Genomic DNA, 14475 nt, shown 5'->3' with positions numbered 1-14475 from the left:
TGGGATGAATTTAAGCAATAAACACAGTTTTCCGAGCCGTATCACCTAATGGCGCACAGGCTGGAACGACTGCGTGACGTGACGAGCCTGACAACTTCTGGGTAGGAAGCTATGCAGTAGGGTACCTACCTGATACACAGCAATGCTCTTTTGTAGCCTTTTTCAATTTTTGTCCGCGACTTTTTTGGTTTTCTTGTTTTTTTCTTTTATTTTTATTTTGCTTGTGCGTTTGTCTAAAATTTTGAGATTTTAAGAACAATTTTGAGTTGGGTGAGACGGCCTTTGCATGACTTTATAACAGGTACGTTGGTTAATCGACATTTAGAGAGAAACCAGGAGATTTTAACGCCTTTGCGCAATTAAATATGAAAACAAGCCTTTCACAGATTGAGTAACGGATTATGGAAGGACTGATATTTGGGCAAGCTAGGTCACTATATTTATCAAAAGAAATAAAAAAAAATTGTAAGTTTATCAGACTAATAAAAACTGTTACAGATAGCCTTCGAAAAGAGAACAATCTCCTACATCAGTTCCTGCTATCCATTTTTCAATGGCAATCGCTTAAGACTTTGGCGAAATTTAAATAATTTTCCAAATTGTTCTCCTGTATTCATAACTTGATGTGAAGATGTGGTATCGATGTGATGCAAAGCAATCTCGACCAGGACTTAGATAATCTCTATTGTTGGTTTCGTGATAATAAACTTATCTTCAAGCTCTCGGTCAATGGTTCTCCCATCTACACCATTGCATGTTATAGGTACATCGGTGTTCATTTGGACCCGACACTTAATTATGACACGCATTTTCATGAAATGCACAAGAAGTAGCAGCAAGAGTGAACCTCTTCCGGCGTATCCGTTCTAGTAATGATACCTCCAGCGCCTTACGAATTTACCAATCGATGATTATGCCAATACTTACACATTGCAGTTATAATAGTCTTGGATGGTCAGAGTCCCGCAAACGCATGATCTACTTTATTGAGACCAGAAGCCTCGAAATAATTTCTCCTAAATGCAGTCCACAGAACTGTGATCTTTAATTTTTAACAATTGACAATTTTTCACAGAAGAGAGTGTCCTCCTTTGTATTTGACTGCCTTAATGGAACCGTATGTCTCCCATTAAGGAACTGCTTCTAACGATTACATCATAACGCGTTCGATACTAGAAACAATGGGAAAACAACAAAGCTACCAGGGGTCACACTGGATTTTGCGCGCCTTAGTTTTTATTTTTTGGGTGCCTCGATTTTTAATTCATTACCTCAAAGTTTGAGGAAAATTAACTCTAGAGTATTGTCTAGGAAAACCTTGGACGATTATTGTGATTTCTACTGTAGTTTCAGTAGTTTTTAACTAAGTGTCTTTTGTATTTTTGGTACTATCTTTTATATATTTCAATAATTTCTTATTTCTTGGTTTTAAAGTCTTAATCAGCAGGACCCCGTTGATAACAGTACTTTTGTAATGAAGGATTATCCTAGAAAAGTATTCCTATTATTATTATAATAACAATTATTATTATAATTGCTATTATTATCATTACTGTCCCCGTCTCTCATCTACTTAAATCCTCTGGTCACTTAAGTATTTTAGGCTATCATCAGTGATACAAAGGAGCGAAAAACTCATGAAGCTATTTCTGAACTCGTTACCTGTTCTTTAAAAGGTTCAAAAACCTCATAATGCCTTGAGTACCCGAAGTTTAAAACATATAAGCTACTCTACAAGGAAAAAGAAATTACAAAGTTACAAAGTTTCATATTTTCCTGACTGAATTTTTACAATTTCTGTACAACGTTAGGAGCCCATTAATGGGCTCGTGACAACGTAAATCATTATATGAAAACTAACATCAGAAATTCAAAAAAAGCAATAATAAACGAATATGTCATCTCGAGCTAGGTTTTTATATAAAAAATTAGCCCTTCATTCAAATATTTGGGTTAGATGTTTAATCTAAACTATCAAATTAAACACTAAAACAAGGTAATTTGGAAAAAAAAAATAAATACGATTCTATCTGAAAAGCTGCATTACATTTTATTTGTAAGAAAACAACCCCGACACAAACAAAATTGTTTTTGTTTTTGTTCTTTGTTTTCAACTGTCACACCTTTTTTGATATATGCGATGTGCGCAGCATAAGGATTGATTGCTTGCCATTTGTTGTTACTGCCTCCCCAGCCATAATGCAGATAGAACTCGTACTTGTACACTTTCCTCCAGCTGCAAAATCGACAACGACGAACATTTCTATATCATGCTTTGTATTTCCTACCGACAGCAGAATGACCGCCTCCTGGTTCGAGGTGAAAGCTCATTACTACCGGATAACCAACTTTCATGAAACTTTGGGCAACTCGGAATTTAATCCAATACCTAGTGTTAGTTCGAATAACGTCACCTCCTTTTTTACGAGACTTAATGAGGTAACAAAGCGCTACTGCCCTGGACTCCTGGCGAGCTTTGAACCGGGACTGGATTCGATGATGCCAGTCATACCAATTTGCGCCTTCACCGTTCCTGCAGATAGTTCCAAGCGTCGATCGAATATACCTTCTACGAAACGTCTTACGCTGTAGGACATCAACTTTGGCAATTCCATCCTCTTATCGCCGTATATGTTGCCACTGACTATTGAGGTCTTATGGCGGTTGGATCCAAGGCCGAAAGATGAAAATTGGCTTGCTCATTGAAACCTAATGCTGTGTTTCCATGGTAGTCCTATTTGTACAAATAAAACTTGTTCAGATACATCTAGGCCTTTTTTTTTATATACGGTTTACAATTAAACGATGAAAGAAACTATTGAGTGTGGCATTGTCAATCCATCGAAGAACCCGCGTTTAATGGATTGAAGCATTTTTAGCTGCAGTACTTTAAGGTGATACGCTTAAATTCTCCAGCATTGTTTTATTCACACTCTCCTGTTTAATTTTCGTGCGCTGTTATGGCCAAAATTAGCATGCGCTCTTTTCTAGAGAGATCGAACAGGACTTATCCATTGGTTAGGAGAAGCAAAGAAAACAATAAATTCCGAGCTTAAAATTTCCATGTTTATTATACGTTATTAAAAATATCTAAAACAGTTTCAAGCAGATTCATTTTTCTCTAGAGAAAACTAGCCTCATTTCCTGCTCCCGACGAAAATTACTATTAGCCGCACTCGAGGCGTTGGTAGTAAAGTAGACAACTTTCCAAACTATTCTCCTTAATTCAGAGGATGTTCCGTTCTCTAATCTTCTTGAAATCCGCCTTTCTTTTACATATTTCATTTTATTTTATTAATAAAAAGAGGTACGAAGAGCATTGAGGCTATCAAGCTGTCTATGAAGCTTTCTGTGAAACGCATGGGATATAGATAAATCATATCACCAGTATCTTCACTACAGAACGAACATGTAAAAGAAAAAACGTTAGTGGCTCTTTGTTGATTGATACACATACTTACTTTACTTCAACTCTAAATACTATCCCAAAAGATTCTCGCAGTCGTGCGTATTTTTCATGTTGAATAGCAATTTGCGAGGGAAAAAAATCCATGTTAAAGCTGAAGTTTTCGATTTGATGACAAATGTTTCATCAACTCATATTTCTCTTAGATAAACGCTGTATCTATCACAGGCACCAAATAAGACTACAGTGTTACGCACACATATCAGAAAAACTCATACCAAAGTATTGTTCCAACTCAGCTCAATGATTAATTTTGGAGATCGGCAGATGATGACAACAAAAACCTGCACTTGATCTCATTGGGTGGACAAAAGTGGAAACAGATAGCCAATTGTAGAACGCTATTTTATAAGCGCTGCTTATAAAAGACTTTTTGATTGAAGCAATAGTATAAGTACAGTGTAAGTAATCGAATAAAGAGATGAGTGGACTTCGATGTAATAGGTAACATTAAACAAAACAACCATTAAAAAAAAAAGCAAGTAAGTAAAAAACATATTGGTAAACTTACTACCAATTCTGACACCAGAAAAACTCTTGAGCAACTCCTACCAGAGGATTTCGGTGACGTATCGCCGATCCGAACAACAACGGATCAATGAAGTTACGAGCGTTAATTTACAGAGAGAAATGTGCATCAAGAAACGTGTTTTCAACAGGTTCTTCATCCTTATTGCTGATTCCGTCCTTTTGTGTTGAAACAAATGGGAAGATTAGCTTCCCTATTTGGCTTGTGAGTTTCTTTTTATGTCCGAATTCTCGAGTATTAAACAATAACTTGATATGAAAAATACAGAAAGACTTCATTGTTACGATCAGATCCGGCTTCTTTCAGTTGACTTGAAATCGCTGGGAGATGAAAGAGTGCGGCAAAATAAGCTGGCAGTTATTAAATTGTGGTAAACCAAGCTGAAAGTAGTGTTTCCTTTTCTTTATCTTAGAGCAAAAATAACAAAAAATTTGGAAAAAATCTTATTATGATAGATAAAAATTCCGCATCAGTTTTTTATAGCAACAGTTCCAAGAAAACGTTTTAATCAGGAAGGAGGAATTGAAGGAAAACGAAGCAAAGATAAAGTTAGTCCTTGTTTGCGAAACGACAATGACTTCGTTAAAAAACTAGTCAGCGTTTTATTAAGTTAGACAGGATTGAAATTGTTTCGCTTTATTGCAGAAATTTTATGATGCACGTTCAATACGTGTAGTGATATAGTCATTAAAATTATCAGGAAGCCATTTTATAACTATAAAACTGGCGAAGGGTAAACGTGAGATTAGCCGCCAGAAAATCTAACTGAATGCTTCAGTTCCTCAAACTCCTACTAGCAGTTTCCAAGGGAGTGACTCATTGCTCAGTAATGATGAAAGTTACTTTGTTTTCGTTCCACTCCCAACAAACACAGTCATAAAAATGTTAATACCTTCAGCTCATTAGACTATAAAAGTAAATGCTAGAGACGAACGTTAGTGGGGCGGAACGAGTGCAAGGAGTGGTGTTTCTTCGTTCGGTCTTTTACGAAATGTTTAAATTTTCAAATCTGCGCTGCAGCTTTTCTGTTCTCCTTAATTCAAATGATGTTCCGTTCTCAAATCTTCTTGAAATCCGCCTTTCTTTTACATATTTCATTTTATTTTACTAATAAAAAGAGGCACCAAGAGCCCCTAAGCTATCAAGCTGTCTATGAAGCTATCATGAACTCGTTACATGTTCTTTTAAATTTTAACACCTCGCGATACCATTGGCATACCACGCTAAGGCCGTAACAGTTAAGGATGTTCCGTTCTCCAATTTTCTTGAAATCCGCCTCCATTTATCATATTTCTTTTTATTTTGTTATAAGAAAGGAGAGGTACGAGGAGCCTTGAGGCTATCAAGCAATCTATGAAGCTATCATGAACTCGTTACGTGTTCTCTTCAGTTTTAATACCTCCGCATGGAAACACAGTGAGCCTCTAATATAAACAAAAAATAGAGTTGCAGTACTTTTGTTGAAGTTGTTTTCTTTGTTTTTTACATCTTGATCAAATCGTTAAAAATCTATTATTTATGGAGAGTGCTCATTATTCCTTTGACTATTATTACTTAAAATTAAAGTGCAACCCTGAGCGATATCATGAGCCATGCTTCAAGTACTGCATTCTTTTTCGGAAGGAAAGAATGGTTAAATCCGATGTAAGAGTTAGGAGCCAATTTTGATTACAAAAAGGTTGCAATATAAGAATTTGTAGTTTTTTTTTCCAAATTACAATTATTTATCTTCCCTAGCTTATTTGTTTCGATATCTAGAATGCAAGGTCTAGTTATCCCGAGAAAAATTGATTAAAAAAATTAAAGAGAAAAACAACAGGTATTCGGCCTTAAGATCTAAACGCTCGACCGTCTATCCTATTTTCTAATCAAAAAGCAAATAATAAAGCAAATATTTATAACGTGCCCATATGTTTCATTCCAAATTTCCTGTTACAAAAAACAAACAAAAAAAGTATAACAAAACAAGAAAAAACAATTAAATTAAGCTTAAAAAGCCCTACAACAAAACTTAACATCGGCGAAACCCTTTATTTGAAACTTTGTTTTGAACTGTCCTTTACTTTGCAATATATGCAACGTGGGCACCGTAAGGATTTATTGCTTGCCATTTGTTGTTATTGCCTCCCCAGCCATAACGCAGATAGAACTCGTATTTGCTCTCTTTCTCCCACCGACAGTTTCTTCTTGTTCGTCTGCCCATCCACCATCCAGTCGTCCTAGTTCGACACCGACGAACTTTTTTGTACCCTTCTTTATATTTCGTGGCGACGGCTGCGTGGCCACTTTTGGATTCCACGTAAAAGCTCATCACAACAGGATAACCGATCTTAATGCAAGTCTGCGCAGCTTTCCATTGAATCCAAGACCTGTCACCTCGTCCAACGAAGCCTCTCCTTTTACGAGACTCTAGGTAGCTGGATGCTCTTGCTTTGGACCCTTGTCGAGCTTGGAACCAGGACTGGATGCGATGATGGCTGTTCACATATGTAGCGCCTTCACCATTCTCGCAGAAAGTTCCGAGCGTCCGTCGAATGCTCTCTACAAACTGTTCTACGCGATAAGTCATGTCCTTAGGTAATTCCGTAGTCTTATCTCTGTATATGTTTCCACTGAATATCGAGTTTACATATCGGTCTGATCCAAGGCTGTCGTAGTAACGAAAGATTTGAGCCCAGGCCACGGGACTGCATCCACTCACACAGCCACAACAGTCGTGTTGGTCATAGTCTGGCAACTCATCCTCGTGGGGAATGACTACGGTACTCACCCAACCTGAGCCACTAGGTTTCCACGCACTACGCCTATGCCGTTTGGAATGTAAATCCACAGAAAAGTGTTTCCTGACCACTTCACCATTGCGTTCTTTGATTTCAACAACAAAACCAATTTCTTTCCACTGTAAAGTATTTCCCACAAAGGTTCGATTCTCGTGCACCTCAAGATTTAGGTACAATAGATGATTTGGTGTTTCCTTTATTGCAGATGGATTGATGTTCGTGCTCCCGTCCGGCTTACACGCGTCGATAAGCACTTTACAAAGCCTTTCTTGCCATTTTGATTGTGAACCAGCCGGCAGGTCTGACTTGCCAATGTTAGTTGCGTGCAAATGAACAGATTGGAAGCGTTCACCAAGTGCGATTCTAACTAACGATTTCGGTGATAGGCCTTCCTCGGCAAAAGCTTGATCTTCCTTCACATTTCCTTCTTTGTAATGAACAGAGGTCGTGGCCCAGTCTGACATTGATCGCCCCTCTGCTGCTCGCTCTTGCCATAAGCTCTTTAGCCTATCGAGGCTTCTGTTAACCATTTGGTCCAGCTCACGCCAATTCCTTATCTGTTTGAGACAGAAAAATAACAAATTTTATTTCAGGTGGAAAAGCCAAGAACCAAGGGTTTGCATTTAATTCATTCTATCCCACCATTTTGAAACTTGAAAGCCGTTACTTGTGACAAAGCTCCTCCCTGCTCCATCGATCGATGAGCAGCTTGACTTCCGGCGATGATGACTTCCGTTAAGGTTATTGGCACGTCAGTCACTACTACCAGAAACAGCCCATCTCAGGACTACTCCAAACCAAACGATCAGACTACTCGATGGAACGTTATTTACTGGGTGGAGTGCAATTTGTATGGGTGATCACATGATTTCCAGTGCAATTTGGGATAAATTGGCACGAGTGACATATTTCAAAGGTTAACCAAGTAACACAGACCTATAGGGTGAGTGCTATTTGTTGTCTTCGAAAAATTTACCAGTGCCTATTTATCCCAAATTGCTTGAGAAACATCGCGTGATTACTTGTTAATAATATACATGTGAAACTATGACTCTGTTTTCCTCTTTCAGTAGTTCTTTTTATTATGTGTCATGGTCAACAGGTTCGGCTGCTTGCCTTTACCTTCTTGCTGCAGTAGTCTAGCTTTTCCCTCTAGGAATTTGGTTCGTACTTTTAAACTCTCCGTCACGAATAATCAGGCGTTTGTACTCTTTCTCTGATAGGAATTGATAAAAAACAATAACCAGTACACGGAAGGTATCACGCACTTAATATTCTTTGTCTTTTTAACGAGCTTTTGAGTAAAACTCCTCGAGAAGTTCGTTCATGGCCTACGAAACATACTTTTCAATACCCAACACTTCCAGCCTTTTCGCCAGTTTATTGATCCAGTACTGAGCTGGTTTGCGAAAAATTGGAAACGTTGTCTTACATTTTACTGCAATTTGAATGGTTCCTTTAAACAAGCCTTCAAATCTGATTGGTTGTTGTGTTATAGTAGAGCTTTCTCATCGGCTGGGCAAAAGATATGGTGCGATTCGTCGATAAATCACACTGATCATTGAGAGCCAATCAGATTGCAAGGACAAATAGTGATTTAAAAATTGATGTATTAAAGGAAATATTCTTTCCTACTCTAATTACGCACACGCAACTTTCGACATTGTTGATCCTAACATTACGCAGGAAGAATTTTACTTATGGACCTAGTATTTATGTATATTCCTGTAGAGTCTCTGTTGGCTGTGGTAGAACGGCGGAACCAGATATTCATAATGTACTGGTTATTGTGTTATGCGCAATCAAATATCGAGCAAAGCTATCGTCTACGTAAATAATTAGGAAAACAAAAACAAAAAGAGAAAAAGAAAAATAAAGACTAGAGGAAAAAAAAAACAAGAAAATAACAAAATCATAATGCAAAGATACTTCTTATAGACAGAAAGGATTATTAATGGTTAAAGTGATAAATTTGCAAATTACTTATGCCATAGAATTTGTGTCCTGGTTCCTACAAACATTTTTGATATTAAACATCATTAAAGTCTTATCATCTACCTGTGGAACATTATTTGTCCAGTTATAAGTTGCTGCAACGAACGTTCCATTGTCATTTGTACAAGCTGTCAATCCCAATGGTGATAGCCGATAAAACTTCTCACACTGCTCGCCGTTATCTTCAGCTCGTCGCACAAGCACATCAGTGGGTCTTGGATCCGGGCCACTCTCCACTTTTCGGTAATCTCCAGTTTGGCTTCCGTAAGCTAAAACGACATAGTCACTTCCCATGTCAACCTCGTAATAGGCAATGAAGTTTGGATCAAGATCGAGTCGGTAAATGGGACGAGTAGGGCCCAGGTCATCAGAAATATTGACTCGGTTGAGGTCTGCGAAGTCTGGATCGGCATCAGTCAACTCCATGATGGTGTCTAGGACCTCATAGGGTAGCTCTAAGGCGTGTGGCCTGGATGCCAAGATGATCAAGGAGATCACAAAAAGAAAAGCTTGTTGCTTTTTTGCCATTGTTTTCACGAAGCCCAGCAATTATCCTTTAAGGAATAAAAGCAAAACCACATAAATGAACGAATAGATAGATAATAAATAAATGAATAGGTGAAAAAAAATCCTATAAAGAAAGACAGTAAATAAATCAGTGAATGATTGAGGCGAGGAAAGAAATTGAGATGCAAGAATGAATGAAAAATATAAAATGAATAGAGACATAAATGGAAAATGCTGTGTGATGATTGACTGTAAAAGGGAGTTCTAACGTTAAATATTTATACAAAAGCGTAAATTGATCAACGTACGAATTTATCACCTCTCTCATGTACGAAATATTCTCTCAAATGTTGTTCAAAGAAGTAAGATTTAACCATCACTTTTCAATTGCACCAGATGGCACTGGCTGAGCGAACGTAATTTTACAAGACAGAAAAAAAATCGAAGACTCATTTTTCAGATTTATGAAACCATTCAAAAACAGCTACTTTGCTTATGAAGTGACAAGCGCCTGAAATAAATGGCGCAATCTTGACTTGACCTTAACATCTCAAAAAATAGACTAACGTATTTTTGCAACTCTTTACAATTCTACTTTATCGATCGGCAGACAGACAAATTAAATATTGTTGAATTTTGCAAGACGAACCACTGAAAATGTTTTACTAGCAGACTAGAATATCTAATTGGGTTCATATTCCCTCGAGGTAAGGAAGCTAAAAGTTCTTCTTCGAGTGCGTTGTCTATGATTGTATTATTTGCAAAAAACTCAAAACGTACCTCAAATCTCCCTCTTAACCAGTTAAATATCCTGATGTCCAGCAGAAGCAAGGCAGTGACTTCTCGCAGATCTAATCTGGTCTATATGGATAAGGCCAGGTGCTCTACTTTATAGCTGCCATCGCACAAAAATAGAGTCGAATTATCCAATGTGTTCCTGTTTTCTCTCTTATTATCTTTTGTGTTGAAGCAAAAGGAAAGATATGTAACGGAAACAGTTTACATTAGTTTCCATTCATCATTGAATGCACGCCAACCATAAAAAATACGTTACAATGATTGATGAAGGAAGGCTACTTCGATGGTGAAAAATGAAATACCACAGTGAAATGAAGAGTTTGTCTTTAGTGGCAAAACGAGCCAAAAGTGTGGTTTCGTTTAAACTTTTCTTTGAGTAAGTAACTTGCAGCGGAATTCAGACAGATTTCGAGTCGCGACTAAAATGGGTGATTTTTATTCGAGGTCGGCTAGGCTAAAGTTGCAAAGAAAAGGTCCTGTTTCCAAAGTTTCCATTTGCTATTGAATGTACGCCAACCATAAAAAATGACTGTTTAAAAAAAGCTACTTCAGCTTCCTTCTGTCGATGGTGAAAAATGAAATACTACAGTGAAATGAGTGGTTTGTGATTATTGGCAAAACGACCTAAAAGTGTGTTATAAACCCCTCTTTGAGTAAGTAACTTGTGGCGGAATTCAGACAAATTTCGAGTCAGGACTGAAATAGAAGATTTTCATTCTGGGTCGGCTGGGCTAAAGTTGCATAGAAAAGGTTTCCTAAGTTGGAATTTGATCTTAAACAAGAATTATTAGGTTCCAGTAAAATTCAGTCAATGGAAAATGAAAGAGTCATGACCGATGAAGTGGTTATTTCAATACAAGGCGAAGGCAAACGTCACGCCTGACGAAACCTTTCCAGAGGAAATAAGCGCTATTAAAAGTCACGCCGAAGAACAATACGTTAGCGCCCTAGTGCGCTTCCATCAGCGTAGACTTGTTAGTCACAAGAACAAACTTGAAAAGGCTAATATTGCCAAGTCTCGATCGCAATACAATGTAAATACACGTGAAAGATCACGTTCGCCCTTGAGGAACACTGTAAATGCTGATGTCGACAGGATAGACAAAATAGAAAATCAGCTTTCAGAGCTGAAAGATCTTATATGTACACGCTTTCAGAGTGATAATAAACATGTTGAAAAGTACAACAGTGTCATCTCTGAAAAATCAGTCGCCAGACCCATTGCAGCAAAAAGGCTATCCAAGAATAATAAACGCAAAAAGCGTAGAAAAAATACACTACACAAGCGAGTGACTACAGAAAGGGAGAAAAATGAAAAATACCTTAAAAACCTTTCAGATAATACATTAACTGATCACCAAGTCACCGTGTTAGCAAAAGGGCTTAAATTTATTGAAACACCCGTGACAAATGAAAATAAGATCAGGCAACAATTGTTGCGTGACTTGGAACAATTCGCTAGGCGAATGAGACTTAGATATATATTCCACGGGAATGACAAGGAACCACATCCTTTCCACGTCAAATCAAACTGGATATCACCAGTACAACCTTCTATTGCCCTTGAACGCTACTTCGAAAATATCAAGTCAAGCCTTGCTGAAATAGAAATAACAAAGCCAAAACACAACCTGTCATACAACGAACACAAAGCAGTCAAAGAACTGCAAAACAATACTGCCATCAACCTTAAACGTGCTGACAAAGGCATCACAACAGTGATTCTCAACAAGAGGGACAAAATTCAAGAGGCCCAGGTTCAGCTCGACAACAGAGACCACTACCGACCTCTTGAAAACCCCATGGTCACTGACACATTAAAAAAAGTTAATGAGCTTATTGCTCAACTGCACAATGGCAAACATATAGACGATATGACAAAAAAGTGGCTTTCACAGACTCCCAATCCGCCCAGAATACCGATTTTCTACACTTCAACAAAAATCCACAAACCTTTGCCAGTGGGTAGACCGATTATATCGGGCTGCGAAGGACCAACTGAAAAATGTGCATCCTTTGTGGATCATTTATTACAGCCTATTGCTCAAAAGCAAAAATCGTATCTCAAAGATACGACTGATTTCATCAACTTTATAGAAAAAACGCAAGTGTCAAATGATACTATTTTAGTATCAATGGATGTAACAAGCTTGTATACAAACATCCCACAGGAAGAGGGTATCACAATAGTATGCCAAGCATACGAAAAATACCACAATAACAGCCCTCCCATTCCGTCCCACTACTTAAAACAAATGCTCGGGCTTATACTGAAAGAAAATTCGTTCCAGTTCAACGGAGTAAACTATCTCCAATGTTTTGGAACTGCCATGGGAACACGAATGGCGGTTGCTTTCGCCAATCTCTTTATGGCAGAAATTGAAACAAAACTGCTTCACCAAAGCAGTATCAAGCCGAGAGTATGGAAGCGTTACATTGACGACGTTTTCTCCCTGTGGGATGTTCGTAAACAAGACATTGATCTATTCATAGAACAAGCTAACACGTTCCATCCAACTATAAAGTTCACGGCTGAAATCTCAGAGACTGAAATCACATTCTTAGACACGGTTGTCTACAAAGGTGAAAGATTCCAAAACGAAGCTATCCTCGACGTCAAAACTCACTACAAACCGACCGAGACCTTTCAATATACACACTATTCATCTTACCACCCGTCAGGTGTTAAGAAAGGCTTTATTAAAGGAGAAGCTATCAGACTTCTCAGAACAAACTCCTCGGAAAGAAATTTCCAGGAGGCCATGTGTAACTTCAAAACACGACTTGAAGCACGTGGTTACCCAAAAAGCCTAATTGAAAAAACGTTATCTGAGGTCTCGTTTGCCGCAAGGCAGTCGACACTTAAAAAACAAACCAAAAAAACTAGGATCATGTGTACTATAGGTGGCCTCGGTCGACATATCGGCCGATACATCAGCCGATATATCGATCGACTATCGACCGACTATAGGTCGACTATCGGTCGACAGTCGACCGACTATCAGTCGATAGTCGACCGACTATCGGTCGATAGTCGACCGATAGATCGGCCGACAGTGGACGGATATATCGGCCGACAGTCGACCGATAAATGTGCACATATCGGCTGATGTATCGGCCGACAGTCGGTCGATATATCGGTCGACTATCGGTCGACTATCGGTCGACTATCGGTCGACTATCGGTCGACTATCGGTCGACTATCGGTCGACTATCGACCGATAGTCGTCCGATAGATCGGCCGACAGTGGACGGATATATCGCCCGACAGTCGACCGATAGATCGGCCGACAGTGGACGGATATATCGCCCGACAGTCGACCGATAAATGTGCACATGTGGGCTGATGTATCGGCCGACAGTCGGTTGATATATCGGTCGACTATCGGTCGACTATCGGTCGACTATGGGTCGACTATCGGTCGACTATCGGTCGACTATCGGTCGACTATCGGTCGACTATCGGTCGACAATCGACCGACTATCGGTCGATATATCGGCCGACTGTCGACCGATAAATGTGTACATAACAGGTGATGCATTGGCCGACTATCGGTCTATATATCGGTCGACTATCGGTCGATTGTCGGCCTATATGTCGACCGCGGCCACCTATAGTACACATGATCCAAAAACTAAAGGCAAAATATTGCCTTTTGTGACAGCATACCACCCAGGGGTTAAAAATTTAAAACAAATACTGATGCAAGAATGGAACCTCATCCAAAATCAGCCACTGCTGAAAACAATTTACAAAACGCCTCCGATTATATCATACAAAAGAGGTAAATCGCTCAAAGACATACTCGTCAGAGCGAAGCTTTAATTAAAGGCTTTTGCGTCGCAAACGTAAAACCACACAGGGGAGTCTGTGTAGGGCTGTCTATGACCTTTTCAAACAGTCTTTTCAATTCAATTAGAATTTGATCTCCATGCGGAAATTTTAAGTGTGTGTCAGTGTTCCCGGGTAATCTCAGTTGACCGTGTATGCTCGAATACAACGTGCATACAAAGCACTTAAGTCGTTTTATTTTGTTTAAGGGAGTTTGAAATCTTCCTTACAGCGGTTAAGGGCAATAAAGAATGAGTGAAGCTCGCCATAGATGTCTCAATTTCGGAAGAGGGAGAGACTAAGTTGGAATTTGATCCTAAACAAGAATTATTAAGTTCCAGTAAAATTCAGTCGATGGAAAATGAAAGAGTCATGACTGATGAAGTAGTTATTTCGTACTCCCGAGCAACCACACCCTACAGAGCTTGTTCACCTTAAACTTTCTAAATGGGATTTAAGTGGTTTCAGTTTGTTTCAGGAACTCAGATAGGTGCTACATTGTAGCACTAACAAATGGCCAGGGTTGCAGTCAATACAGTGCAATAATAAGTCTGCAAAGCAAGACGAA

General features: G+C 38.8%; 2 protein-coding genes across 2 annotated transcripts; one reads left to right on the top strand and one right to left on the bottom strand.

The window, feature by feature from the left end:
* Window positions 1–5074: 5074 nt before the first annotated feature.
* LOC113683427 (uncharacterized) lies at window positions 5075–10201 on the bottom strand. The gene is made up of 3 exons (XM_027200669.2): window positions 10058–10201; window positions 8834–9324; window positions 5075–7332 (listed from the first exon to the last, which is right to left on the bottom strand). Exons 2-3 carry the CDS (start codon window positions 9296–9298, stop codon window positions 6055–6057), a joined length of 1743 nt encoding a protein of 580 aa, XP_027056470.2. The 5' UTR covers window positions 9299–9324; window positions 10058–10201; the 3' UTR covers window positions 5075–6054.
* A 1340-nt stretch (window positions 10202–11541) lies between these two features.
* On the top strand, window positions 11542–13947 carry LOC149047376 (uncharacterized). Its single transcript, XM_089205723.1, has 2 exons — window positions 11542–12970; window positions 13717–13947. Exons 1-2 carry the CDS (start codon window positions 11542–11544, stop codon window positions 13899–13901), a joined length of 1614 nt encoding a protein of 537 aa, XP_089061849.1. The 3' UTR covers window positions 13902–13947.
* Window positions 13948–14475: the final 528 nt, after the last annotated feature.

The sequence above is a fragment of the Pocillopora damicornis genome, chromosome 4, assembly GCF_964200805.1.
Source record: "Pocillopora damicornis chromosome 4, jaPocDami1.2, whole genome shotgun sequence".
In the NCBI taxonomy this organism is placed as follows: Eukaryota; Metazoa; Cnidaria; class Anthozoa; order Scleractinia; family Pocilloporidae; genus Pocillopora; species Pocillopora damicornis.
Note: the sequence above shows the minus strand (reverse complement) of the source record. Positions and strands in the feature narration are given on the sequence as shown.